The sequence below is a fragment of the Hemicordylus capensis genome, chromosome 6 (genome assembly GCF_027244095.1).
Source record: "Hemicordylus capensis ecotype Gifberg chromosome 6, rHemCap1.1.pri, whole genome shotgun sequence".
NCBI classification, from domain to species: Eukaryota; Metazoa; Chordata; class Lepidosauria; order Squamata; family Cordylidae; genus Hemicordylus; species Hemicordylus capensis.
The window spans coordinates 145,311,198-145,339,113 of NC_069662.1; the positions used below are offsets into that span (position 1 = coordinate 145,311,198).

Below are 27,916 nucleotides of genomic sequence, written 5' to 3' on the forward strand. Positions count from 1 at the left end.
CTTACGTGCACTGCATACATTCCTTGAGGCTAAGTGAATCAAGTAAAGCTGATACAAATACATCTTAATGTTGCCTCTCTTGCAGATGTTGAGTGCGCTCTGCAGCTGTGCTGCTAGGATAACTTATGAGGCTCAGCTGTGATCTTGATGGTCAAACGTTTTTATGTATGTTCAGACCTGGGCCAGTATGTCTGCATGAAATAGTATATCTCTCCATGGAACTATGAAAAGAGTGAACATTCAGGTGGTTTGTACTAAGAGCATATGCATTACAAGGAGTCCAGGAACAATCAAAATTCAGTTGGCCCTGTTTTTCAGAGATTTACTAGCATCTTTGTGAACAAATAGCTCATGTTAACCTATGTAATTGATATGACTGTCTGGATTCTCAAGTGTGGAAAAAGTGGAAGGCTGCACACGCTGGGTCTGAGCTATTTTCATCCTGGTTTTGCTTAGGAAGGTGTTGGGGAGATACTCTTAGACAAGTCTTTTTATTTAGGCTTGCAAAACAGAAACAGAACCCCTATCACTAATAGTAACCAACAGAAGGTGGTTGTGTGTTTGCAGTTCTCTGTGTTAGTCTCTCAGCAGGCTAACAGCCAGGTCTCTTGCTTTTTTTTAAAGCCTATTTTGATAGGCTACTGTTTTGCTTCAGTGAAGTGGCAGCTGTATAGTTCATTTAGAAATTGATTAAGTGCCGTCAATTTGGTGTCTACTCTTAGTGACCACATAGATAGATTCTCTCCAGGATATGTCTTCAACTTGGCCTTTAAGGTCTCTCAGTGGTGCATTCATTACTGTCGTGATCGAGTCCATCCACCTTGCTGCTGGTTGTCTCTCTTCTTCCCTTCCTTCAACTTTCCCCAGCATTATGGACTTCTCAAGGGAGCTGGATCTTTGCATAATGTGTCCAAAGTATGATAGTTTGAGCCTGGTCATTTGTGCCTCGAGTGAAAATTCTGGATTGATTTGTTCTATGATCCATTAGTTTGTTTTCTTGGCTATCCATGGTATTCTCAAAAGTCTTCAGCACCAAAGTTCAAAAGTATCGATACTTTTTCCATCTTGCTTCTTCAAAGTCCAGCTTTCGCATGCATAGAATGTCACAGGGGAAACCATTGTCTGAATAATTCTAATGTTTGTAGGTATAGTCACAGCATCTAAATATCCTTTCCAAGGCCTTAATCCTTGTCTGCGGCATATTTCTTGACTGCTGGATCCTTTACTGTTGCTAGTTGATCCTAAAAGGCAGAAGCCACCCACCATTTCAATATCTTCATTATCAATTCTGAGGCTGGTTGCTGTACTCATTGTCATTAGTTTCGTCTTCTTTACATTTAATTGTAGTCCCATTTTCTCACTGTGCTCCTTGACTTTCATTACTAGAGCCTGCAGATCATCTGCATTCTCAGCTATCAGAGTGATATTCATCAGCATAGTGCAGGTTATTGATGTTTCTTCCTCCAACTTTAAAATCACACTCATTTTCTTCCAATCCAGCTTCTCTGAGTATATGTTCAGCATATAAGTTGAATAAATAAGGAGAAAATATACCGCCTTGCCTTACTCCTTTGCTGATCTGGAACCAGTCTGTTTCACCATGTTCTGTCTGGACTGTGGCTTCCTGCCCTGTGTATAGGTTTCTCATGAGAACAACCCATTTTCCTAAGGATATTCCACAACTTGACATGGTTGACATAATCAAAGGCTTTTCTGTAATCAATAAAGCATATATTGACTTCTTTGGCTTTCTCAGTTATCCAGCGAACATCAGCAATGATGTCTCTTGTTCCTCATCCTTTTCTGAAACCAGCGTGAACATCTGGCATTTCCCTTTCCATGTAGGGCTCTAATCTGTGTTGGATGATCCTGAGCATTATTTTGCTAACACGTGAAATTAAGGATATTGTGCGATGGTTTGGGCAATCGGTCTCCTTTAGAAATATCATTTAAAAATAGCATACTTTTTCTGGCTCTTTGTGATCCACAAACTGTCCCCCTTAGCCCTGCTCCCAGCTACATAAGAACAGCCCTGCTGGATCAGGCCCAAATCCTATCTAGTCCAGCATTCTGTTTTCCACAGTGGCCAACCAGATGCCCTTGAGAAGCCCACAGGCAAGAGGTGAGGGCATCCCCTCTCTCCTGCTGTTGCTCCCCTGCAAGTGGTATTTAGAGGCATCTTGCATCCCTAGGCTAGAGGTGGCCAATAGCCACCAAATGATTAGACATTGATAGACCTGTCCTCCATGAATTTATTTCACGCCAATGGCCATCACCACATCCCATGGCAGAGAATTCCATAGATTATTGCTTTGTGAAAAAGTACTTCCTTTTGTCGGTCCTAAATTTCCTGGCCTTCAGTTTCATGGGATGACTCCTGGTTCTAGTTTTGTGAAAGAGGAAGAAATTTTTCTGTCTGCTCTCTATATTCCATGCATAATTCTATGCACCTCTATCATGTCTCCCCATAGTCACCTCTATTCCAAACTAAAAAGCCCCAGATGCTATAGCCTTGCCTCATAAGGAAGGTGCTCCATGCCCCTGATCATCTTGGTTGCCCTTATCTGCACCTTTTCCAGTTCTGCAATGTCCTCCTTAAGATATGATGACCAGAACTGTATGTACTACCCTAAATGTGGCTTCACCATAGATTTGTACAAGGGCTACTAGTCTGGTGGCTATGGGCCACCTCCTGCCTCAGAGGCACAATGCCTCTCAATACCAGTTGCAGCAAGAGCCCAAATCTTGCCTGTGAGCTCCCCAGAGGCATCTGGTGGGCCACCATGTGAAACAGAATGCTAGACTAGATAGGCCTTGGGTCTGATCCAGCAGGGCTGTTCTTATGTTCATTATATTAGCATTTTTATATTCAATCCCTTTCCTAATTATCTCTAGCATGGAATTTACCTTTTTTGCAGCTGCTGCATACTGAGTTGACACTTTCAATGAGCTGTCCACCACAACCCCAAGATCCCTCTCCTGATCAGTCTGACAGCTCAGACCCCATCAGTGTATATGTTAAGTTGGGTCTTTTTGTCCCAATATGCATTACTTTACACTTGCTTACATTGAACAGCACATGCCATTGTGTCACCCATTTTGTCACCCACTCACTCAGTTTGGAGAGATCGTTTTGGAGCTCCTCACATTCTGTTTTGGATTTCACTACCAAAAATAGTTGAGTGTCATTTGCAAATTTGGCCACTTCTCTGCTTATCCCAACTTGCATTCTAATAGTCATGATACAGAAAGAAAAAGTTGTGGTTAGAGAAGAAGAAAATTAGACAATCTTAGAATGGCCATTTCATGCTCCGTTTCTGGAAGAGAAAGAACTACAGGTGAAACTGGGAAAATTAGAATATTGTGCAAAAGTCCATTAATTTCAGTAATGCAAATTAAAAGGTGAAACTGATATATGAGACAGACGCATTACATGCAAAGCAAGATAAGTCAAGCCTTAATTTGTTATAATTGTGATGATCATGGCGTACAGCTCATGAAAACCCCAAATCCACAATCTCAGAAAATTAGAATATTACATGGAACCAAGAAGACAAGGATTGAAGAATAGAACAATATCCGACCTCTGAAAAGTATAAGCATGCATATGTATTCAGTACTTGGTTTGGGCCCCTTTTGCAGCAATTACTGCCTCAATGCGGCGTGGCATGGATGCTATCAGCCTGTGGCACTGATGAGGTATTATGGAAGACCAGGATGCTTCATTAGCGGCCTTCAGCAATTCTGCATTGTTTGGTCTCATGTCTCTCATCCTTCTCTCGGCAATGCCCCATAGATTCTCTATGGGGTCAGGTCAGGCGAGTTTGCTGGCCAATCAAGCACAGTACACTGTATACTTTTCAGAGGTCCGATATTGTTCTATTCTTCAATCCTTGTCTTCTTGGTTCCATGTAATATTCTAATTTTCTGGGATTGTGGATTTGGGGTTTTCATGAGCTGTACGCCATGATCATCACAATTATAACAAATTAAGGCTTGACTCATCTCGCTTTGCATGTAAGGCGTCTGTCTCATATATCAGTTTCACCTTTTAATTTGCATTACTGAAATTAATGGACTTTTGCACGATATTCTAATTTTCCGAGTTTCACCTGTAGGTGTGTTCAAAAGCAGTTATATTGGAACTGGCCTGGTTTGGACTCAAACTGGATCCCCCAAAATGGGGTGCTGGACTGAGTTTGAGCCAAACTGGCCCCAGTTCTAACAAACTGGTTTGGAACCAGTTTGGGAGCATGCCTGTATAGGGGAATCCACTGGGGAACCCTGCCTACCTAAATAAAAATCTGAATAGACGTGGGTGAGAGGGCACCTGTAATCTGAGGAGGGAGGCAGTGACATGGCTCCTCCTTTTGGGATTGGCCACCACACTCCTGCACAGCCTGGTTCTGGCCTCTGCACATGCACAGATTCCAGAATTGGGCTGCACTGGACGGGGCCCAATCTGGAGAAAAGGAGCCATGCTGCCGCTGACCTCCTCAGATTACAGGTGCCCTCTCTCTTGCACCTATTAGGATTCTCATTTAGGTAGCTAGGGTTCCCCCCTTGCTAGTAAAGGGAAATCCTCACTGGATTCCTCTTTACAGGCATACCCCACTTGAACCACTGGACCAGTTTGGCCCAGTTCAACACTCAGACCAAATGGAGGGGCTGGCTCAGCTTGAACCAGCTCATGGGGTGGCAGACCAGTTTAACCACACCACTGAAATTGGTTTGTGCACACCCCTAGGAAGAACCAAAGGGCAGGTTGTTCCAGCAAGGTTGAGGAGTGTGGTCTTGTCTGATCGCTCCTTCTTAGCAGTCTAGTGGAATGGTTGTTAGAAGTTGAGTCCTGATAATGGCTTGCAAACTGTCTCCAAGATAGTTTTCCAAAGATAATGAATTAGCAAAACCAGAGAAGAATAAACAAGTTGTTCTAGTAAAAACTAATCATCCTACTTTCCTTTCCCTTTCTCTACAACTGGACTAAATTTGGTTCAAATTGAGGTCCGCAAGTTGGATCGCTTGTGCCTCAAATTTTCATGTGTCCGCCATCTTGGATCAGAGTGGATGACACCAATACACATTATACCATTGAGGTGTCCTTGTGTGTCACTCACTACAACTGTACCAAATTTGGTTAAATCTGTTACAGTTCTCACGTTAGTGCACTTGCACCTCAGATGTTCACACATCTTCCATCTTGGATCATGGTGGATGACATCATCACAAACTATGGCATTGGGGCATCCCTATGTGTCCCTACAGCTGTAGTAAATTTGGTTCAAATCATTTAGTCAGTTCACATGTAAGCCCACTTGCATTTCAAAAGTTTATGCATCCGCCATCTTAAATTGGGGTGGATGATATCATCACAAACTACACCATTGTGGTTTCTCTGTGTGTTACTCCCTGCATCTATAGCTCATTTGGTTCAAATTGGTTAGACAGTCCACAAGTTAGTGCACTTGGGCCTCAAATGTTCACACATGTGCCATCTTGGACCGAGGTCAATGACATCATCACAAACTATGCCGTGGAGGTGTCCCTACAACTGTACCCAATTTGGTTCATATTGGTCCAGGCATTGCGAAGTTGTTAGGGACACACACGGACACACAGGATGCCGGGTGATCTCATAAGCCTACTGGAAAGTAGGCTTTAAAAAGTTGGCCTCTTTCCCTGAAAGCCAATTGCTGTCTGTTCTAAACCTTAAATGGCAATTTTGTGAAAACCAGAATCTTTTTTTCACAGAATGCATATTTTGGCATTTCTAATACTTTGTGGGTTTGTTTTTAATTGTAGTTTCTGAATTAAGAAAGCTCTTTGAACCAAACAGGCAGGATACCTTGGAAATGAAAAGGTAAGTCTACATATTCCTTTGTGTATTTGTCAAAATACATATTACTCTGTGAAAGATTTTATTTAGCCTGCTTTAACTTTAGGATAAAACAACCAGTTCTTTAGGAAATATTTCTGGTGCAATGTATCTTTCATCTTTTCTCAGGAAAGAGAGGATAGCTAGGCGTTTAGAGGGAATTGAAAATGATTCTCAGCCTATCCTTTTGCAAAACTGCCCTGGATTGGTTACCCATCGTTTGCTAGAAGAAGATACACCAAGATATATGCGTGCAACAGATCCATACAGTCCTCACTTTGGTAAGAAGTGTATTTCTAATATACCTGTGACCATGCACTTCAGCACCTTTGAACTAATGGAAGTTCCACTAGTTCAAAGGTCACGCACACACACCGGCCACTTCTGGTCTGTCACTGACCAGGGCGGCAAGAGGGTACACCCCGCACAAGCAATTTTGAACACAGCACCGGTGGGGGAAACGTGGCAGGGGGGTGGGCGGGTAAGAGTACCCTCCCTCCAGCTTAAAAGGTAACCCCCTGCCGCCGCCAGACCAGTTTGAAGATCCGGAAAAGGACCCCTGAACTGGTTCGTGCACATCCCTAAATGGAACCTCTTCCTGGCTACCTGTGTGTCATACAGTCCTTGCGTTCTGTTGCTTTTACATTTTTTAAATGGCAACTGGTACAAAATATATTAACTTTTTAATAGTTTCTCTATGCTAGATACTACCAATTATTGCAGGTTGATAGCTTTTAAAAAGGGTTTACACAAATTCATGGAGGATGGATCTGTCAACAGTTACTAACCACGACAGCTAAATAGAAACTTACATGTTCAGAGGCAGTACACCCCTGAATACCAGTTTTTTGGTGGGCAACAGCAGGGCAGAGCTATTGTCTTCATGCCTCTTTGTGAAGTTCCTAGAAGCAGGATGTTTTTATTTGGACCTTTTGGTCTGAACTAGCAGGGTTTCTACCAGTGGCGGCTGGTGACTCCTGGGACTGGGTAGGTGCCAGGCAGGTGGGCAGAGCCAAAGTGGGTGGCGCAGGGGTGGACCAAAAAAACAAAACACAACAACACTAACTGCTGTGGGCATATAGGAAGTGCCATCGGGTCAGTGTCTACTCCTGGTGACCACAGAGCCATGTGGTTTTCTTTGACAGAATACAGGAGGGGGTTACCATTGCCTCCTCCCATACAGTATGAGATGATGCCTTTCAGCATCTTCCTGTATCACTGCTGCCTGATATAGGAGTCTGGGAAACATAGCAGTGGGGATTCTAACCAGCAACCTCTTGCTCCCTAGGCAAGTTACTTCCCCACTGTGCCATTAGGTGGCTATGTCATTCCAATAAACATACCTGTAAAAGCCTCTGCACTCAAAGGCACCCGTTTTCAGACAGTTATAAAAACATGCCATGAGTACATGTTTTAACAGGAAAAACAAAAAAAGAACCATGCAAAATGTAGAAACAGAGGGGCCATGAAAAAGTTGCCAATAATTGCAAAAGCACAAACTGTGCTACATCTAAAGATCTAAGGATCTATGTGGAGGGAATAAACAAAACACATATATCCGTTTTGTCTGTAACTGAAGATGCTATATTAATAGTCTAGAATGAATGGATAACAATAACAATTATCTTGTCAATTATCACTGTCCAAGAGTGAACAAAATGGTGATTGCCGCCAGGGGCGTAACAAGGCTGGAGTGGGCCCAGAGACAAAATTTTAAAATGGGCCCCTCGCTGTTATACACACACACTTCACAATACATAGTAATGTGACTTGCTTCTGGGGGGGCCCTCGAGGCGTGGGGGGCCCCAGGCAGCTGCCTCCCCTTGCCTAATGGTAGTTACGCCCCTGATTGCCGCTCTCTTCCTTCAAAAGACTAGAACAAGGACTGCCCCCGGCCACTGATTGCTAGTCAGAGGCAGAGGGAGCTGTCAGTCAGGATGACGTCTTCCTGATAGGGCTATTTGAATTCAGCCCATCTTTTGACAACAAAGGCAAGCCCTGGGATTGGCTCCTGCCTTATGAACACTGTTATGTGAAACAGTTTTGTGGGCTCTTATAGGTGTTTAAGGAATTTTACTACCAGTGCCCACTATATGTCAATACTGCAGGCAGGGAAGTGCAGGGCTGCAGTGACTGAGTCAGTCAGACCTGAAACGCTGGCAGAGGACAGAATAGCTGACAATTATTATTGTTTTTGGACCATTTTTATTAGGTTCTTTGGACATTTTAGCCTTTTTGGGGGGTGGGCATTGCCCACCCTGCCCTAAGTGAAGAGCCTCCATTGGTGCTACTATAATATTACAAGGATGAACCCGCAACAGAACATTGCAGTTATCTCTGGTTTGCATGTGGTACCCGAGCCTGTGCCTGAACATGGTGAAGGTTTTAGACACCTTTCCCCCCTCAGAAGCAGAAGTGGTTGTGGCTGTCTTGAGGGACCAGTCTTTAAGCTGAGAATGTTTCTGCTCTTTTTAAGTCTCCCCCTCCCACTGCTCAACCCTGAGTTCTGTGAGCTCCACCCACCTGGATGTCCAGCGCTCTCTGAGCCTGCGAACATTCTGCTTCCTTGAGTTACATTGGAGCAGGGTTTTTTCCTTCAGATTCTTGTGAAACTGATGTATCTGCAGGTTACCCTGAGTTTGCAGTTTCTCCCTCTTGCCTGCAGGTGCTCTGATTATGTGTCCATAAGGTCATAACATTTCCATCTCCTTTTTCAGAGATGGATAGAAGATGTACTAGGTTTTGAACCCATGCTTAGGAGCTGTTACTTTCTTTTCTCTGACCCTGTCTATACAAAAGAGGTGAATGTGAGGAGTTGAACTGCTTTATTTACCTAGGATTTTATTGACAGCCCCCACCCCCACTCACCCTGGCACAAGTGGGGATATTCCATTTAGAAAGTAATAGGGTTGAAATGAAAAGCACTGCTTGCAGAGGATTCTATTATTTCTGTATAGTCCTGCTGAGTTTACTTATCATTTTGCTGTGTTCTTGTTTAGTGAAATCTAGTAATAATCAACTTAAAGGGCTCTAGCATGACCAAAGTAATGATATTGATCCCCTGCCAAACTTTGCTTTGTTGAAGAGAAATAAGGGGAAATAGAAAACAGAAGAATGACCCTATTCTTCTGTATTGTTATAGGAAGATCAAATAAGGAAGAAAGCTCAGATTCTTCTTTAGAGAATCAGCCCAGATCCAGATACCAAACAGAATCCACTGGAGGAAAAACAAAGCTGCCTTCTTACAGTCCATTAGTCATGGATACCCAGGGACTTGAATCCAAAGCTGAAAGGATAGCTAGGTACAAGGCAGAGAGACGGCGCCAGCTGGCTGAAAAATATGGACTCTCGATAGATTCCGATGTGGACTCTGAATATTTATCCAAATACACCAGGGCAAGGAAAGATCAAGATGTGGCTGAGAAAAGAGTGCTGAAGAGCGAGAAGCAGGAGGACGAAAGCAAAGATTATAGTTCTCTGTACTCCCTGCGGACTGAGAACAAAGAGACGAAGATTGGTGCTTCTGAGTTGAAGGAATATTTTGGGCATGAGAGAGAGGGCTCTCCAGAGAGGGATAAACTGCATTTGAACGAGGAGAATGAGAGAGAAGCACCAGAGCCTAGTTCCAGTAAGCATGACCTATCCTCTGTGTTGGACAATTCCACATCCTACCCCTTTCCTGGCCATGACTCCTCCCTAAGTGAAGTGCCAAGTTCGCCAAAGCAAATCCGCAGGGTTTCTCTTTCCTCACCAAAGCAACTAGCTTCACCAAGTCATTCCCTCAGCAGCACCAGATTAGGGTAAGTTTGTTGTCATTGTCGTTAGACTGGTGCCAGTAGATACGGTACCTGCTTTAAAGAGCTTACAATGTCTTATTGTTAGAAGAAGATAATGTGACACGGTTTACCTTGCAAGAGTACAGCGAATGCAATTGTGCGTACAACAGCTGGCATCTAGACTAACTATTTATCAGTCATATTTATATACTGCCTGATATATGTATTTCTAGAGTGCTGGTAGAGGAGCGTTTTGCATCATGCAAGGTGGAAGAGGCAGCTTAAAGCAATTTCCCCTTTCCCCTTCAGCCACCTGTGCCGCCTCCTAAAAAGAAAAAAACCCCACACATTTTCAGGAGACACAGGCTATTGTGGGGAGAAGGGGGAATTGCTGAAAACTGCCTATCCTCACTTGTTCAATGGAAAACATTCTTCCATCAGTGCATCATCACTGTGGTTGTTGGTGACTGTGCTCAGTTCTGGTCTCGTAGCAACAAGTGGGAGAGGAAGAATTGGAAGGCTTTTAAATTGATACTGGGACGGAATTTGAAATATGATGGTGCAACACAGGTCTTCTGCTGGAATTCTCCCAGAATTGATCAGTAATAGAGAATGGTTGAGATCTACTGAGGAGACAGGAGGCCTTGAAGTTAAATTTATGTTATGAGATTAAAGATCATACATGAGGTGGCAGTAGGTAACATCAGACCAAATCCCGTTTTTTGCAAGAGAACCAGCTCGAAGACTGTGAGAGGTTTGTGTTCAGTACATAATGGAAGGACAGATGGAGGTCACGGGTTCTAGAAAGCATTTGATACAGGAAAAATGCATTATGAATTTTGAAAATGCTACATCCTACAGATAAAACTACCATAGTCCAAACACATTGCAGATGCCAAACTGTCCACATGTCAATCCAAAGCAAGTAAATTATTAAGAATTTCAAGTTGTGTTACTCAGTCCACCTATATCCTAAGGCCAGCATGACACTGTGGCCATCACTGAAAACAGCAACTGCCTCTCTTCTTATCTTCCCTGCTCCAACCAAATAACATCTAAGACAATTTACTCATGTCCTAATGTTGCAGCATTGCCCATTTCCTTACTCTGTCCTGCACAATTGACTGCTGCTGGTGCTTTAAGAGAGTTGCACGTTGCCAGGACTAAGCAAGTTGTTTGAAATGGGGATGTGCACGAACCTTTTATGGGCCTCCGAACAGGTTCAAACATGTGGCTGGTTCGAAGGCAGCTGTGGTGCCGCTTTAAAGGTGGGGGAGGGTGCACTTACCCCTCCTGCCACTTTCCCCCCGCCAGCACTGGTTGCTGTTAAAGGTTTTCGGAGTGGCCGCGTACCTCCCTGCCACCCCATTGCCGCCCTCAGCTGGAAGTGGCTGGATGTACTGGGCGTGCGTGTGCGCACGGCAGACAGGCTTACATGCACATGGCGGGCGCACCCGTGCCCGGTACTTCTGGCTGAGGACGGTGGCAGGGAGGTATGCTGCTGCCCCAAAGACTTTTAACAGCAATGGGCGTGGGGGGGGAGTGGCGGGAGGAGTAAGTGCACCCTCCCTCGCCCTTAAAGTGGCACCCCTGCCGCCTTCAAACTGCTCAGCCACGGTTCCGTGCACATCCCTAGTCTGAAATGCTGCAGGGTGTGGGAAATCAAAAGTACAATTGCCATTTTCAACCAGCAGCTATGTGTTTATTGCTCTGCTCTTAATTTTTTGTCCAAGCCAAAAGCAGCATAATCCTGTACCACAAAAATGAAACAGACCTGGACATTATGAGCTTCTGCATGTTGTAATTGGCCTGAAATATGTGACTGCGTGGATCAAAGTGTCTGTTTCCAGCAGCTGAGATTTGAAGAGGGAAGAACAATTAAAAGATGTCAAACCAACCCAGAGAACAAAGTTGTGGTGGATAAGTTGCGAGTTCACAGCACTCATCTGCTAAACGGAGGAATATTGCTAGCAGAATAGAAGGGGGGGGGCTACATGTTATTATACCCATAACTCTGCCTGCCGCGCTTCACTGTAAAAAGTGACTCAAATATTCTGATTGAATTGGAGACTATAGGCAGAAACAAAAATCGAAGTGATGCGTCCAGGAACTATGTTGAGTATTGGCAATGATAAGAAGGTTGCAAAGTACTTTGGATACTGAAGCAGATTTTTAAGAAGAAAAAGAGTAGGAGGAGCTGTGATTGTCAGCAGGTGAGCACTACACCCCAAATCTTCCTGCTGATGGGAGAATGATAGGCTGTTGAAGGCAAGGATATCAATTGCAGCTGGAAAGAGCCAGGTTGTGGGAAGGGTGTTGCTAATTGTTTTGTACTATGCTTTAATGGAGTTGACTGATCACAAATGTTGTCTGTCAAGTAGACCACTGAAAAAAGAAATGAAACTGAAGAGTTACTGACCAAAAGGACATCTGATGCACATTGAAATATATAGACTTCTTGGAAGGAGGCTGTAATAATGTCCACATGGTAGAGATTTTAAGAGGCTCTTTCTCTCACCCCATCCTTCAGTTTGTGCATCTGTTCTAGACTCAAAGGGAACATTGTTTTCTTCTTTAATAAAGGCCTCTCTGGCAACTTTAAAGAATGAGCTTGAGGCTATATCAGCCAAACAAGCTTGTTTCAGTGTTAGGTTCTCCAGTTCTCTGGGATCTTTGGCAGTTTCTGAATAAGGGGGTTTTTTGTATGTTTTTAAAATAAATATGGCAATTGGCATTGGTGGGACAAAAACTCAAATGCAAGTACTTCAGTTTGAATTGATTGTGAATTGCAACATGTATCATATTCAGTCATGGCTTTAAATTGACATAAACAAATGCAACCTTTCAGGCTCCCATCACCTGATGTTCATTATATGTAAACATAGCAACCTTTTATTGTATTTTGTGATGCAAATTGGTCATTGCTTTGACTATGCTTCGCGGCATTGTCTATGACCAACAAGTAGTTCTGGACCAAAGAAATACCATAAGGCTGCAATCATTGAGGTTTTCAAGGTTTTAGCCCCTTTTTTACAGGGTCATTTTCTTCTACAGTTGCTCCCATCAGGTCATTTCTGTTGCATGTAATTGTGCAAGAACTCCCAACTATCTGGGCAGAAGTGATTTTTAATGAGGCTGAATCAGAAGACAATGAAATTTGCAACTATTTTCAGCAGTGCTGAAAAACACACCTGAAAAGCACCCCCAGTGAATTTTAAGGAATTGCTATGAAAGTGCATTCAGGAAGTAAAATGGGTTTTGTTTGCCTTCAGTGACCTCAGCATGTAGCTGAATCTGGCAGGGTAGCATTGTGACAACTGCATGATCTAGATCATTTGAGGAAGGAGACAGAAGCCCCCATCAAGGGAGAAAAACGGCTACAGATATGGGGGAAAAGACAGTAAGCAGCTTCCAAGAGAGGTGAATATTTTAAGTGCTGATGGGTGGAATATTTCTTCCCCCTGACTTATTCTTGACTTAAAAATTGAAACAGGCAAATGTCAGGTACATCTCTTGTTTTTGACATTCCTGGGAGTAATGTAAGAACAGCTGCAGAAGAGACAATTAGCCATGCTACATGTAAAAGGGGGTAGAAGAGTAGTGAAGTGTAATTGTTAGAACTCTTTCCATGCCATATATTTAATTTTTCTACTAAGTCTAGATCTTTGAGACACTTGGATTTGCCATGATCCTGAATCCTGGAACCCTCTCAGGTAGGGGATGAGCTGGGAAGCCCAGAGGGAGAAGGTGACTCAGTGGGAGGTACCAGTGACTCAGACACGTGGTGACCCTGTGCCGCTAGGAACCCCCACACCGGCTGAACCAGGGAACCCGAAGCAGTACCAACCCGAGGATGCAACCCCGCTGTCATCCTCTAAGTTGCAGGAGTCTCCAAGGACCTACCAGTCACAATAGTGCCTCCCCCACCCCCCGTGTTACTAGAACAAATGTTTGCACAATCAGGCAGGGCTCTTTTAAGAACCAGGGCCTTATTGAAGGGCAGGGCCAAGTTATACCTGGCATATATTTAAAAAAAAAAACCCTGCAGCAATCTGCTGCGAGAAACAGTTGGAGCACCATTCCCTCTCGATTGCAGCACCCAGTTCCTCTATTCTCTATCCAAGGCCTGCTGCATTCCTGATCACAGCCTTGGAGCAGAACAATATTATACAATTACTAGTTTAATTGCATAAAGTTTAGGGTTTTGTTTTATTTTGTTTTGTTTTGTTTTTTGTGCCTTCTGGTCCTAGAGAGCATGTTTAAAACACTCCCAGTTGGAATGATTATTATCTTTACTTCATTGTATGGCAACTGTTCTTTTTAAAATATATATTTCTTCCAAAGAATGAATGAGTTAGAGAACGTGCGTGTGTGCATGTGCGCGCGCACACACACACACACACACATGCGCACACAGAGGTCACTACTTCAGGATAAATATGCTTCCATATTCTGGAGCCTTCCAGAAAGCTCCAGAATATGGAGGCTAGCTTACACATGAAGTAGATGGTGCTCTCATTGAGGAAGCCACATGCTTAAGATTAGGTGTGCATATTATGTTTTTTCTTATGGTTGCAAAGGCTGAAGTGCATGTTAATGGAGGAGGGGAAAATCCTTCTTTCAAGAAACTTAAGCTTCCCAGGTCCAGGTTCTTCATAGTCTAAGAAGATGCGTTCTTAAAGAGTAAAACCTTGTGACTGCAGTAAAGGATTATCCTTAACTCAGGTGACTGATAAATTAGAAGAGAAGTTGAAACTTCTGGTTGGACACTCTAAGGAAGCACATTTATTTGGATTTCCTTTTTCTCTCAGGAATCTCACCTTAATTTTGAAATGAATGTTCATAATAAACATCACTTAACCAGAACAGCTTCATTATGACAATGTATCATTTGTTAAGGTTACTTCCTTGTTAACTTGCATAGTTCAGATAAATGTCAGACCACAGAATATTTGCATGTGTTGCTTCACAAAAACAAACATAGATGCAGCAGTCCATGTTGGGGACATCTCAGGAATGGTAGGAGTCTTCTTTTTTTAGTGTCTCAACAGAGATCTCGCTTTTGTTTGTATATTGTGGCTGTGTCCCTGGTTCAGTGGACATGCACTGTATTCTAAACCTGCAAGTCTGGCTGGTACCTTTTATAAACCAAAGTCTTACTGTGAATTACATGAAAACTCTGTTTAAGGGAGGAGGGCATTGAGTGTGCATGCACTGAAATGTTGCCAGCAAAAATTCTGAAGCTCTATTTTCTGCAGTAGTGCAGGGAAAACAAAACCTGATTGGTTTCTTCAGAAAGATTCGGATGGGGACACAGCTTCACTTATCAACTGGCCCTCCAGGTATCCTACCATGTAGCTGTGTGGCTTAAATAAGACTGTTACCTTCCTCTCTCCCTTTCCTTACCCCACTATCATCTAACCAATGCTGTTACACCTATTAATAGCCATGGATCAGATAATATAGTTTAATGAACCACTCTGATCAGGTTCTTATCCCCTTCCCCAAAATTCTTGCTTCTTTTTTTTTTTTGGTCACAACTAATTGGTGTTTTGATAGGTAACATTAGAAATACTCTTAATGTTTGCTCCACAACTGTAAACATAGTGGTGCTGGCTAAACTCAGGCTTTGTCTTTAGCCTGTCATTAACCTGTTTTCCCACCCTTACAGTCCACAACATGACAAAATATTAGCCTGTGAATTGTTGCAAGCACTGAATGCAAGACCTTGTTTGCCCATACTTTGGGGTTTCCCTTAACGTGGAAATGCAAAGGAGTGTATTGTTAATATATTAGCCTGTCTTTGGAGCTGTGTGAACACTTTGCATGTTTACGCACACAATTCTCAAAGGAATAAGTTATCCTCTCCAAGAGTGTCTTCAACAAACAGGTCAGGTATTGTTAAGTTTGGTGGTTAAACCATGCCAGAATGAAATTCCATTTGCTTTCTGCTATGCCATACACTTCTACAGTAGCAACTTGTTCTCTATTAATGTTGTGTGAACACTCATAAGCATAAAGAAAGATACTTGTAAGTTTTCAACACCATGTAGGACTGATGCAACCACGGTTAAGAGATAAGGAATGGGCTGCAGATTGCATAGTCCACTGAGCCCTACTTTCCTTGATTACTAATTCCCCCAGCGTAATTTGTTTTAAATATCGTCAATGTTAACCAAAACTAAGATGCCAGTGGGGAAAATTTGCGCCAGAGAGGAAAAGCCTGGGGGGAGGCAGCACATGATCCTACAGCTCACTCCCAATTTCCCTAACTATGGTTAAAATGTTATTTATTGTTAAATTTTACTTATTGTTAAATTTCTATACCGCCTTTCATTAAAACAATTTCAAGGTGGTTCACACAAAAGTTAAAACACGATTACAAAAATTACACAGTTAAAATGTTAGCTAAAATACAAAAATACAGATTAGATTAAAACAAGCACAATATAATCACAAAGGATAGAAAGCCGCAGCAATAGAAACCATCAAATAAAAGCCTGGGTAAAAAGCCAAGATTTGACATGCTTTCTAAGAACTGTAATGGAGACTGAGTGGATGGCCACCGGAGAGCATTCCAGAGTCTGGGGGCAGCAACTGAGAAGGCCCTGTCCCTCATGCATGACAGCCGAGCCTTCCTCATGGTCGGCACCCAGAGAAGAGCCTCCCTCCCCCTGACAACCTTGTCAAGTGGGCAGCAACCTTTGGGAGCAGGCGGTCCTTCAGCTATCCAGGGCCCAAACTGTTAAGGGCTTTAAAGGTCAAAAACAGCACCTTGAATTGGACCTGGAAACAGATTGGCATCCAGTGCAGCTCTTTCAAAATGGGTATTATGTGACCCCAGTGGGCAGCTCCAGATAAAATCCTAGCTGCCGCATTTTGCACTAGCTGCAGTTTCTGAATATTCTTCAAGGGCAGCCCCATGTATTCATTCATTCATTCGATTTCTATACCGCTTTTCCAAAATGGCTCAGGGCGGTTTACACAGAGAAATAATAAATTAAATTAAATTAAATTGCGTGCATTACAGTAATCCAGCCGTGATATGACTAAGGCCAGATCTGCCTTCTTGAGAAAGGGGTGCAGATGGCGAACTAGCTGAAGCCGTGCAAAGGCACCCCTGGCCACTGCCTCCACCTGAGGTTCCAAAGGCAGTTTTATCTCCACAGGCACATAGTTTTCTTCCTATCTTTAGAGTCTTCAGTTGTCAACTTTGTATTTGTTGACATGTGCAACTACTGAACAGAATGATGTGGACATGAACATATAAGTAGCTAAAAGACTGTCTTTAAACTATGATGAGAAGTGCTCTCCTATCTATCCTTAGGAATGATTCCAACTGAACTTAGTGGAATTTGCTCATAAATGTGTAAGACTGGACTTGGCAACAAATTTCCTGGCAGCCAATACCTTTAAAAAGATGGTATATCTGTTAATATTGTTTGTTTCTTTTAAACATTAATGCAAAATAAACACATTTTCCAAAAGAGCAACTACAAGTGAAGTCATTATAGCTTCAGAACAAACACAGTTCCAGAGGAGCAATCTACATTAAAAGAACATCCCAATATAACAAAAATAGACTCCATCTGTCCACAATTCTAACTTGTTCCTCTTTCTTTCCTTTCCCTGAATCTTATCAAATTTTTACCATATATAGTGTGGACCAAATCCTTTTTTTAGCCAGTCTTCAATTATTGGATCCTCTAGAGATGCTCATCTATGTGCAAGCTCTATTCTCATGATTAAAATATTAACTAGTTCTTGACAGGATTTGCCTGCATGATAAAAATTAATGTGGGTACATTTCCCCATTTCCATCATTTATTTACTCTTGAGAGGGTTTTTTGGACAGTGGACTCTGCTTCATTCAGTTGTGAATGGCACATATGTTTTCACATTGCCTAATTTCTCTGCAAACTATATAGCAGTTTCAAATAATTTCCTGCTTTATAGGCTTACTGCTTACAATAAATGTATTACTACTGCTTCATGCTATTATCTTAAAGGAAACAGCACTTTAAATATGTATGTGCCATTCACAAGTGACACAAATATCTATATCTAATTATAGACTATATCATAAGAATTGACTACATACCATGGTTAAGTAATCTCTCCTCTCTGCATATGTGCTAAAAAATTTCTCACTGTTTATCATTCAAGCGGTATCTCCCCCATTTCCCACATTCTTATAATGTGGCTTTCTCAGTGTGTGGTGATGTTGCTTAAAAAGGTTAAGGGAGCCACTGCATTTTCATTGCTCCAAATATGAGCCAGAGCTGGTGAGCATAAATAGCTGTTTTGTTTTGAAATATTTTGAATCTTCAGTTGTCTGCATAGCTAGATGAAAAACTAAAGTCTCTGTATTTAGTTCAATTTCCTCTCCAGCAATGAACACAGCACTGCAAGTTGTTCAAAAATACCCATATGCAATGCATGAAAATAGAAGTGGATCAAAACTACATTGAAGTTGTTCTGATTCTTATTGACATCAGTGGGCTTGGATTTTGCAAGAAGCGCATGTTAGGAAGGTTCTCGAATATCCCCCATTTTGTCTGGTGGTTTAACTTGATGCTTAATATTTAGTATTGCTGGATCTTCCCAGACTTGGTGCATGTGTTTTCTATCCTCCCAGCATAATCACAACTGTGCCACATTTTTAATCCATTTTTCTTTCTTAAAGAGTAAAAGTTAGAGAGAAACTGGTGAAAGAGGAAAGTGCTCGTGGAAGCCCTGAACTTCTAACAGAGACAGTGTCTCAAAGAAAGTTTCGCCCAGTGCCTGTAAAATTCGTGCCTCTGCAGTCTGAAACATCTGCTTTCCATAGGGTTGCAAATCAGCCACTTGGTTTGGTTCGCCAACCAATACATGGCTATGTCCAACCTGCTGGAATTGTTCATACAGCTAAACTAGTGGCAGCGGAAGAACCAGAAAGCAGCAACCTTCCTGTGCTGGCAAATGCCAATTTGATAAGTCAGTTCCGAGCAGATGCTACATTGGAAGATGAAAAAAAAGACTTATGTCAGAATCATGGATCACTGAAACTAGAATACTCCAATTTGAAAGCTGAGCAAGAAAGACAACCAGTTTTGCCTTCGGAGATTGATGGACAAGAGAAGAACAGAGAGAGCCACTTGAAAGGAGGTGAATTTGAGAAACCAACAGTTGGCAAGCCCAAATTGTTTGAATTGAAGAGAGATCTAGAACGCTATAAGCAGTGGATGCCTGGACCACAGGTGAAGAACCAAGAGAATGCTGAAAGGAGTGAAAGAGTTATGTATCTACAGAGTGGTAAAGGGAAAGCTCAGGAGGAGATTCCAGTGAGGCATAAGCTTCTTACTCGCTCAATGTCTGATTATACTGGATCTCCTAAATTAGAGGTTTTCAAAAGTAAGGAGCATGTTGCAAAGAATGCAGTGGAGTTTCAGAGCACTGAAGCCAAGATCTCCAATGGTGAGATTGCCACGGTTGACACAAAAGTCTCTGTTGCCCAACTCCGTAATGCCTTTTTGGAAACTGCCAATGCCAGCAAGAAACCTGAACTGTAGGTGACATTTCTGAATTGTTTTTTGTTTTTGTTTTCTTTTTTTTCTTTTTTGGTGTGGCACTTGCACGTCCTTGGCATAAATGGCACACAAAACTCAACATCAGTTGCGTTCTGCAGCACTTCAAACACACAATTCATCTCCCACTCAGTGTGTTTTGGAGGTGGAGTTGGCCTGAATCCTCTTGTTCGTTTTGTGCTTCTGCTTGCTTAGTGCAAGTTCTGATGTTGGGTAGCTGAAATGGAATGACTTGTACCTTTTTCTGTGCATGGTGTTCTAGGAGCATGCAGAGTGATCTATAATGGACTGATTTTATGGTATGCTTTATATTTGTCCTTCATTGCGCGCGCACTCTCTCTTCCCTCCCCCTCTCAATTCTATTTTATTTGTTTCTTCTCTCTGCACTTTCTGTCATGGTAAAAAGTGAATCTCAGTTTGAGATGCCAACATCAGGTACTGATTTGTCTGCCAATGCTGAACGCGAAAGAGGGTCACGAAGGCCAAGACGCTATTTTTCTCCTGGGGAAAGTAGAAAGACTTCTGAGAGATTTAGGACTCAGCCTATAACTTCAGCAGAGCGAAAGGAAACAGATAGGTAGGCATTTGTATAGCTGAGCACACTGTAGTAGTGTTTTCCAGAAAGAAATATCATTGAATGTACTCTGAAGGCCTTTAAATGATACTTTGCAATAATTCAAGTAGTCTAGTTTCTCCAAAGTCTTGAATTTTTTTTTTCTGTATGCAAGTTATATTCAGTTAAAGTAATCAGTTAAAGTAATAATGCAATTTGGCTGACTTTTAATTTAATGTTTTTTAAAGTTCAGATTTTGCTCCAAAGTAGCTACTTTCCATTGTAACAGACCAAAATGCATCTATATGTGATTTAAAAAAATAGTTCAAATGTCTAAAGTAAAATAAAAAATGTCTAAGGTAAGATTTATTTACAACTATCTAATAGACTCTAAGCCAAAGGTCAGTGCTGCATATAAAAATTGGCAGAACATTTTAAATTTTAACCTTCTTTGTGAGTTGTCTGACATTCTTCTTCATGCAACTTACACTTGGCTGTAATTGCTTGCCATCTTGCTTTGAGTCATTGTAATAAGAAATTATTGAGATTTTTTTTAAAAGTTCTCATTTGAGACCTATTCACTCTTCCTTTTGAACATGTTTAGGTTTAAGGGGTTTGTGGCCTAGTTTTTCATCATAGCTAATTTTGTGTTTTCCTTTGTAAAATCTCCATAGGTCTGCATTCAGTCCAGAAATGCCAGCTCCTGAGGGTAAGAGTGTTTTTCTATTCATGGGTTATTTTAGGTCTTGTATAGTCAAACCTTTATACTAAAGTGCAGTGCCCAACTTGCCCTGCAGTGGCTAGACCAAAGTTGGGCATCCCTACACTAACGGGTCAGCAGCTGTGGGCTCCTCAACCAAATTTGGTTCTCTGAACTGCCACAGATACAGTGCTTTTGATTAGGAGATATATGTGCCTGCAGAGAACATATACTTTATCTCAACTTAGGCTTTTCCTTTCCAAGCAAAATGAATGCCTGTGGTATTAAAGTTGTGCCACTGAGTCAGTCTCGACTCCTGGCGACCACAGAGCCCTGTGGTTTTCTTTGGTAGAATGCAGGGAGGGGTTTACCATTGCCTCTTCCTGTGCAAAGTGAGATGATGCCTTTCCGCATCTTCCTATATCACTGCTGCCCGATATAGGTGTTTCCCATAGTCTGGGAAACATGCCAGCGGGGATTCGAATATCTATATTGTATTATTGGTTAATCATTATAATGAATTTATCAAAATATGAGCTAGGCATTCTGACAGATTGAGTGTGAGTGTGAGCAACCAGAGGAAGGGCAAATTCTTTCTGGTCCGTATTTGTTTTTCTGTCTGATTTGAATGTAATGTGTAGTGACTGTGTGCCCCATCAGTTTTTGCTCACTGAAGAAGCTATCAAGGCAGCTCTGTATCTTCCACAGAATCTTAAGCTCCTTAGGTTATTGTTGCGAGTCCCAAAAGTATCTTTTGGGTATCACATAGTTGGGTATCACATAATACAACCAACTGGGAAGCTTATAAGGCAGGGATGAGTGAGTACTGAACTTCAGTGTCACTGATGTTTTAGGGTTTCCAATCTATATATTTATTTCTCCCAGGCATACCTGTTGCTAATCCCATGTGTGGCAGCTCTCATGAGAGCAGCTGCCTGGGAGATAGCGACAGGATGGGAGGCAGTGGTAGTGGCAGTGGGCCGATCTGGCCTGGCCCGGAGGATGAGGAGGAGGCGGGCCAGCCTGAGCCGGAGGTGGCGGTAATGGGCCGGCCTGGCCTGGCCACCGGGAGGAAGGCGATGGCAGTGGGCCAGTTTGGCCCTGGTCTGGCCCAGAGGAGGTGGTGGGTCAGCCTGGCACTGGGCCAGAGGAGGCAGTGGCCACCTGGCCTGGCCTGGCCACCGGAGGAAGGTGGAGGTGGTGGTGGGCTAGCCTGGCCCACCCGCTGGAGGAGGTGGCAGCGGGCTGATCTGGCTTGGCCACCTGCCGGGAGGAGGTGGCGGAAGGAGGAGTAGGGTGGGGAGAAGAAGCAGGCCGGCCAGCCGACCCATCAGAAAGCGTGGGGAGTGGGGTGAGCGACCGGGTATGCCGGCGTTGGGGGGTAGGAAGAACAGTGGTGTGGGCTGGGCCGGCCGGAGGTGCAGATGCTCTGCACCCAGCCCAGTTAGTAATTTCTATGAGCTGTATATTCTTAACATTCACATTGTATTTATCTGACTAGGATAATGGAACAGCAGCAAGGTTTGTGGGATCAGTGCAGGGCAAACACTTGTTGCTTTCTTCGATGTTTATATATAAGAGTGTTTAACCAAGCAGGGAATGGATGTTTAGATGGCATCGCTCTCCTATCTTGCCCTTGAATATTTTGTTGGTTCTTAAGATGCAGATGCAATGTGGTTGCCTCTCTTCTTTCTCCACTTCCCACCCCCAGCTGTTCTAGAAATGTTTTAACCTGGGAGTCATGTGGGAGGAATCAGCAGTGGGGTTACTTTCCATGACAGTGTTGCCCACCCACTCTGCCCCTGCAATGCAAGAACTGTTCTGGAGTCTAATTCTTTACATGCTGAAGATAATCTTTAACATTAGCAGCTCCTGAATTAATACTGCAGGGCATTAAAAACCTTATATTTCACTTGGTTCAAAATTAATATCTACTGATGACTTGTAGATTCTTCACCAGTTGGTAACGTCCAATAATAAACTAGATAAGGCTTTGTGAACTAGAAAGCAAGATGGGAACTGGAATTTCTTGATTTAAAGGATTGAGGCCTTGCTTTTTAATTGCATGTTTAGGAAACATGTTTACTAGAACATGAGGGGGTGATAGAGGGTTTTCTAGACTTCCTGTCCAACTAGTATGTAGTTGCTTCTTCATGTTCTCTGTGCATTCACACCTGTGGGATCTACACCTGCTCAGAGCATCTTTTGGAACTTTCTAGAGCCTCAAGTGCTGGTGGGAGACTCTCCATCACATCTCCAACTGGGTGTGACCTGTCCTGCCTCTCTCAGTGCTTCTTTGGCCGTCGCAGATGTAGCATCTATTAAAAAAAATCTAGTTTTCATTGACTGCTAACCAGTGAGATCTTGGTCTCAATAAATCTCCTTTTTTCCACTGTGCTAGTCTGTTTGGAATGAGGAAGGAGGCATGGGTCATGCCCAGTTGGTCATGTACTGTTATGGTATGGGGATATTGCATCCCATAGGACTGCACAGATGACCACTCAAGTATCATCATTTACAGGAAAGCAACCTATTCTCTGAGTATAAATTCCAGGTACAAACCAGATAATATCTTCTTTGTTTCAATCAGTGGTATAGCTATAATTGAGCTGATGGGTTCAAAGAACCTGGGCCCCCAAAATCCAGAGGGACACCCCCCCCCGCTCTACCCATTCCTGTTTTTTTCATTCTCTTCCTCACTCTGAGGTGCCGCCAAGGAGAGGGGTGAACATGGGCCCCCTCTCCCCTAGCTACACCCCTGGTTTCAGTAACTAGGTCCTGGGAAAGCCCTTTTCATGTTAGCATGTATCTTATAGTGGGAATTATTTCACTGCTCTAAAATTGGATTGTATAACATACTGCAGCTAAGATTCTCATTAAAAAGCCATGTTTCTGCCCTGCTCAGAGCAGAACAGACCTTTGCTTGCTTATGTACTCCCTTGCCAAGCATGTCTCTGGATTACTTGAGTATTAAAGGTAAGCTACTGCTTCCAGCATTAAAAAGCTTTGAAAGTTTCTCCGAAATATCTAGAGATACAACAATGCTATGTCCTTTGTCTTCTGTAGATGAAGAGAAAGTGGATGAGCGAGCCAAGTTGAGTGTAGCGGCAAAAAGGTTGCTTTTCAGGGTAAGTGGCCTATTTCTCAATAGATGGGGTTTCTCTTGTCGTTTCATACTGAGCTTTGGCCCCTCAATACTATGACAGGCATGTACACAAATATGTCAGAGGCTTCCCCCATATGTTTCACTAGCTCTCTACCCCCAGGACTGGTTTTTAAGCTTGACTTATACTAGTGTGTCGATACAGAAAGCTGCTTGAAAATAAAATATTTGGGCTGTCTGTCCTTATGGATGGTGCATTTGCCTCTGGAGTGTGGTCTTCATTGGTAAACTAAATATACTTTCATGGTATGGACTGTTGGAGGCAAGGATGCTAATTGATTAAATTAGAATAAAACGTAAGAACTAATTCTTGGGACATAGGAATATAGCTGCCATATACTGAGTCAGACCATAGGTCCATCTAGCTCAGTATTGTCTACACAGACTGGCAGCAGCTTGTCTAAGGTTGCAGGCAGGAATCTCTCTCAGCCCTATCTTGGAGATGCTAGGGAGGGAACTTGGGACCTAAATGTTCTTCCCAGAGCAGCTCCAGCCCCTAAGGGGACTATCTTACAGTGCTCTCATGGAGTCTAACTACTATCAGAGTAAGAGATGTGTAGATGTCTGTGTTAGTATTTCAAGGGTTTGGGTTGCTGTGCTGCTTCCCTTTTGGCATCTCAGATTTGAATTTCTACCCAAGATTGCTGTAGGATGCTGAAGTATATGCCACTTGTTCTAGTAGTCTTCCTTCCACTTAGATGGTTAATTCTGGTGTGCATCTGGTTCCAGGAAATGGAAAAGTCATTTGATGGAAAAAATATTCTGAAACCTCGTTCAAGAAATTCGGCCGTGGAAAGAAGGCTGAGGCGAATGCAGGATAGGTCACGCACGCAACCCATTACCACCGAAGAAGTGGTCATCGCAGCTACGTAAGTCCTGGGGTGGCTCTGCCACCCCCTTAGCTTTTTAACTGCAGGATTACTTTTCATTCATGAAGCATTTTATGAGTTAGTAGTTAAGAAAAGGCTTGTTGCTAACCTTTTTTTCTTGAGAAAACGTATGGAGAGGCATGAAGAGAAACAGCTATACCGTTTCTTGCCAGGGGTACAGAGCAGGGCAAACTGCATGAACTGTAATCTGGAAAAATGCTGATGAAGCAATATAGAGGACAGTAGTGGAGGAGTTAATAGCAGCTTTGGTTTATAAGCCAAGTGAAACAAATTTTTTGTCTTGAGGAACTCTGCACAGTTTAATTATGGAATCTACTAGAATGAGAGAACCTGAACATGTGCATCCTGACAGTAATTCATACCCTTCATTTCTGTATATTTTTTGTACAACTTCCTGCAAAGCACTGGTAATGTCCTGCAGTCAAAATCTTAAAAATATTTGGGAATATGAACACTAGTTTAGTTTTATGGGCATGTCTTCAAATATCTTCATTTAACAACATGTAGAGCTTGGCAATGTGTGTGCGTTTTTTTTTTCATTTTTAAGAAGTCAAACCTTTAATTGGAACAATATTATTGTTTGTCTTTTTCTGTAGATAACACTGTGCTTTTCTTAATGCTTTTCTCTTATCTCTCCTTGTGATTTTTCTTTTTTCTTTTCCTTGGCTATTTTTAAAGTGAATCTACCCCTGCCTCATGTACTGTGAATACCCACAATCTAGTGACAAGAATACCTAATCCCTCTGTAGTTAAGAGCACTGTACATCCTACCAGGTACTTGGGACACAACTTGCATGTTACAGGGAGCACAAGGGTCATTGCTGTCAAATGCATCTATAAAAGCAAGCAGTGTGATGTAACTTGAAACATATGTTTACTTGTTATATTTAGCGCTCTTTGGCTTAAAAGCAATAGATCACTTTGCTTGTTAAATGTTTCATTCAGAATCTTTCTAATTAGGGTTAACAACTTCTTTTAGAGCGAGGGTAGGTAACTTCGGCTTTCCAGCTGTTGTTGAACTAGAACTTGCATTCATTGTTCCCTCTAAGGCGTGCATGTATGCGTGAGCTCACAAGTTTTTTAATGTCCGCTCAGTTAATTTTAGATCCCACTCAGGTTGAATCAGGAAGGCCCCACTCTGAATGCATGTGTGTGCACACTGCCTTGGTACTGCCACCCAGAACAAAACTCATTCCACACACAGATGAAAAACGTTAGAGAGAACACTGCCCATATACCCAGCCACACTAAAATATGGCTGGAATGCCAAGGTTGCCTACTTCTGTTTTAGGGTATAAAGTCCTCGAATCCCCTAGAGGAGGATATTTCTTTCCCTCTAAGGAGAGGAAAGAAATGCATGTTAACCTGATCAAACCTTTTGTGTCTCTAATGAAAGTCAAGAAATACAGTCTTATTTGGAGATGAAGAAACTAGCACCCTCCTCTTTGTCTTTCTCCAAATTGAGCTTGCAGAATTGATGGAAGGATTAGAAATTTCACCACCTATAGGTGTAAGCCTACATTCATCTGCTTGCTTCAGTCATGTTTAGCTCACCTAATCTTTAAATTACAAAGACAAGATGTATAGGGCAGGACTGGAAAATAACACGATTGAAGAAGCAACAAGGACCTGTGACATTGTAAAGGCTAACAAATTTATGATGATCAGCTCGCTTGTGGATAAGAGCCCACTTCGTCAGTCTTTCTGCTGGTGTATTGTTTTTTGTACGTGCAGACAAACATGGCTATTCTTCTGATCTGTTAAGATATGAATACCAAAGCATTATAGAATCCCAAGGCTGCGGACTTAGGTTTGATAACCACATTATGATTTGAATTTGAGTGGGTTGTGCTCAAAGAGTCTCCCCACCCTTTCCTTCTTTTTGAATTTCTACAGTTCCCAAGCCTCTGGCCTCTTCCTCACTCAGAACTCAGTGAGGTGCTGTATTTATAGAGGGAAGAGGGGTGATGAGATTGATGTAGCCCAGCAAGTGGTTACAAAGGCCAAACATCAGAGAGCATCTTGTGACATTGCTTAGTTCCAATCTTCCTGGCCATCTCTGTCAAGCTCCTTGCAGCATACTTTGTTCTAGACAGGAGTCAAAGAATGTTGCTGTGTGTCCCTCCAATCAGAGTCTCTCTCTCTCTCTCTCTCTCTCTCTCTCTCTCTCTCTCTCTCTCTCTCTCTCTCTCTCTCTCTCTCTGACAAATGTGAGAAGCTCTCTTGTAGCTCTTCTTGAATGTCCCAACCCCTACCCCCACCCAATGGAGATCCCAAACAAAAGAGTGAATGTAGAGTAGGGATGTGCATGAACTGGTTCGTGCACTCCCATGAGGGGTGTGTGTGTGGGGGTTCTTTAAGGGGCAGGGCTGCAGCATACCTCCCTGCAGCCCTGGTAAAAGTTGTACTGGAAATGGCTGACATGCGTGAGTTCAGAACAGTGTGGTCCCAGCAGTGTCACACATGCCCTCAATCCTGCACTTATATATAGCTGCATCTCCATGTAGGGCACATTGATGCTTAAGCTTCAGATTTGGCAACTTGGCTGCCAGCATGGTTGTTTCAAGGGGCCAAATGTCAGCTTGCAAACGTTTTCTTTAGGGAAGCTTTTGTAGAGGCTGTGTAACTGCTATTTTCTGTCGAACTGTTCTGTCAGAATTGGTAATGCTGATCAGCTACATATAGCCAAATTGCCAGCACTTCTTATTTGAGTTTTCTGAAGCCTTCCTGATTTCTTTTCGCCATCGGTGTGTGTCAAACTATGAAACTAACTGCTTAGCGGCACTGAAATCTAATTCCCAGTTTCACTTTTAAGGTTGCAGGCATCTGCACAGCAAAAGACTTTAGCTAAAGAAGAAATAAAAGAAGCCAAAGAAACCCTCGAACAGGACCAGTCTGGGGAACCAGATTCCTCCACCTTAAGCTTGGCGGAAAAGATGGCCTTATTCAACAAGTTATCCCAACCAGTAACAAAGGCAGTTTTCACTAGGAGCAGAGGGGACCTTAGACAAAGGAGACTAAATACACGTTACCAAACCCAGCCTGTCACACTTGGAGAAGTTGAGCAGGTATGTGTGGGGAACGTTTTCTTTTTCTAGCAGACGAGTCCCATGCATGTTTACTTGGCAGAAGTCTGTTCCACGGCGTTCAGTGGGGATTAACTCTCAAGTAAGTTTCTATAGGGTTTTGGACCCAAGATGTATTCACAAGAGCATCAGGCTCCTTATTGATGTAGCTGTGTGAGCAATGTCACAGCATGTATAAACAAAAGCAGACTCCTAGAATCCATAGGACACATTTTTCTAATCCCGCAAGACTCCAGAGTGCTTCAAGATCCAGAGTGCTTCATAGCTCCAGAGGATTTGAGCGGAGTCCTCAGTCCTAGTCTGACTT

The 27,916-nt window shown here is 42.7% G+C and overlaps 1 protein-coding gene across 28 annotated transcripts in view; it reads left to right on the plus strand.

The window, feature by feature from the left end:
• SVIL (supervillin) overlaps positions 1-27,916 on the plus strand; it is a 208,902-nt gene that overhangs the window by 117,813 nt on the left and 63,173 nt on the right. For 16 of the 28 annotated variants that reach the window (XM_053261296.1, XM_053261277.1, XM_053261280.1 and 13 more), the window contains 11 exons: positions 5,803-5,860; positions 6,005-6,156; positions 9,018-9,675; positions 14,910-14,993; positions 18,338-19,198; positions 19,624-19,794; positions 20,445-20,479; positions 23,537-23,598; positions 24,363-24,502; positions 25,202-25,297; positions 27,339-27,591. In XM_053261296.1, coding sequence (XP_053117271.1) covers positions 5,853-5,860; positions 6,005-6,156; positions 9,018-9,675; positions 14,910-14,993; positions 18,338-19,198; positions 19,624-19,794; positions 20,445-20,479; positions 23,537-23,598; positions 24,363-24,502; positions 25,202-25,297; positions 27,339-27,591 — 2,520 coding nt within the window. In that variant the 5' untranslated portion in view covers positions 5,803-5,852. Of the gene's footprint in view, positions 1-5,802; positions 5,861-6,004; positions 6,157-9,017; positions 9,676-13,021; positions 13,072-14,909; positions 14,994-18,337; positions 19,199-19,623; positions 19,795-20,444; positions 20,480-23,536; positions 23,599-24,362; positions 24,503-25,201; positions 25,298-27,338; positions 27,592-27,916 lie in introns of those variants that run through there. The other 12 variants (XM_053261287.1, XM_053261305.1, XM_053261303.1 and 9 more) reach the window with 9 other exon arrangements.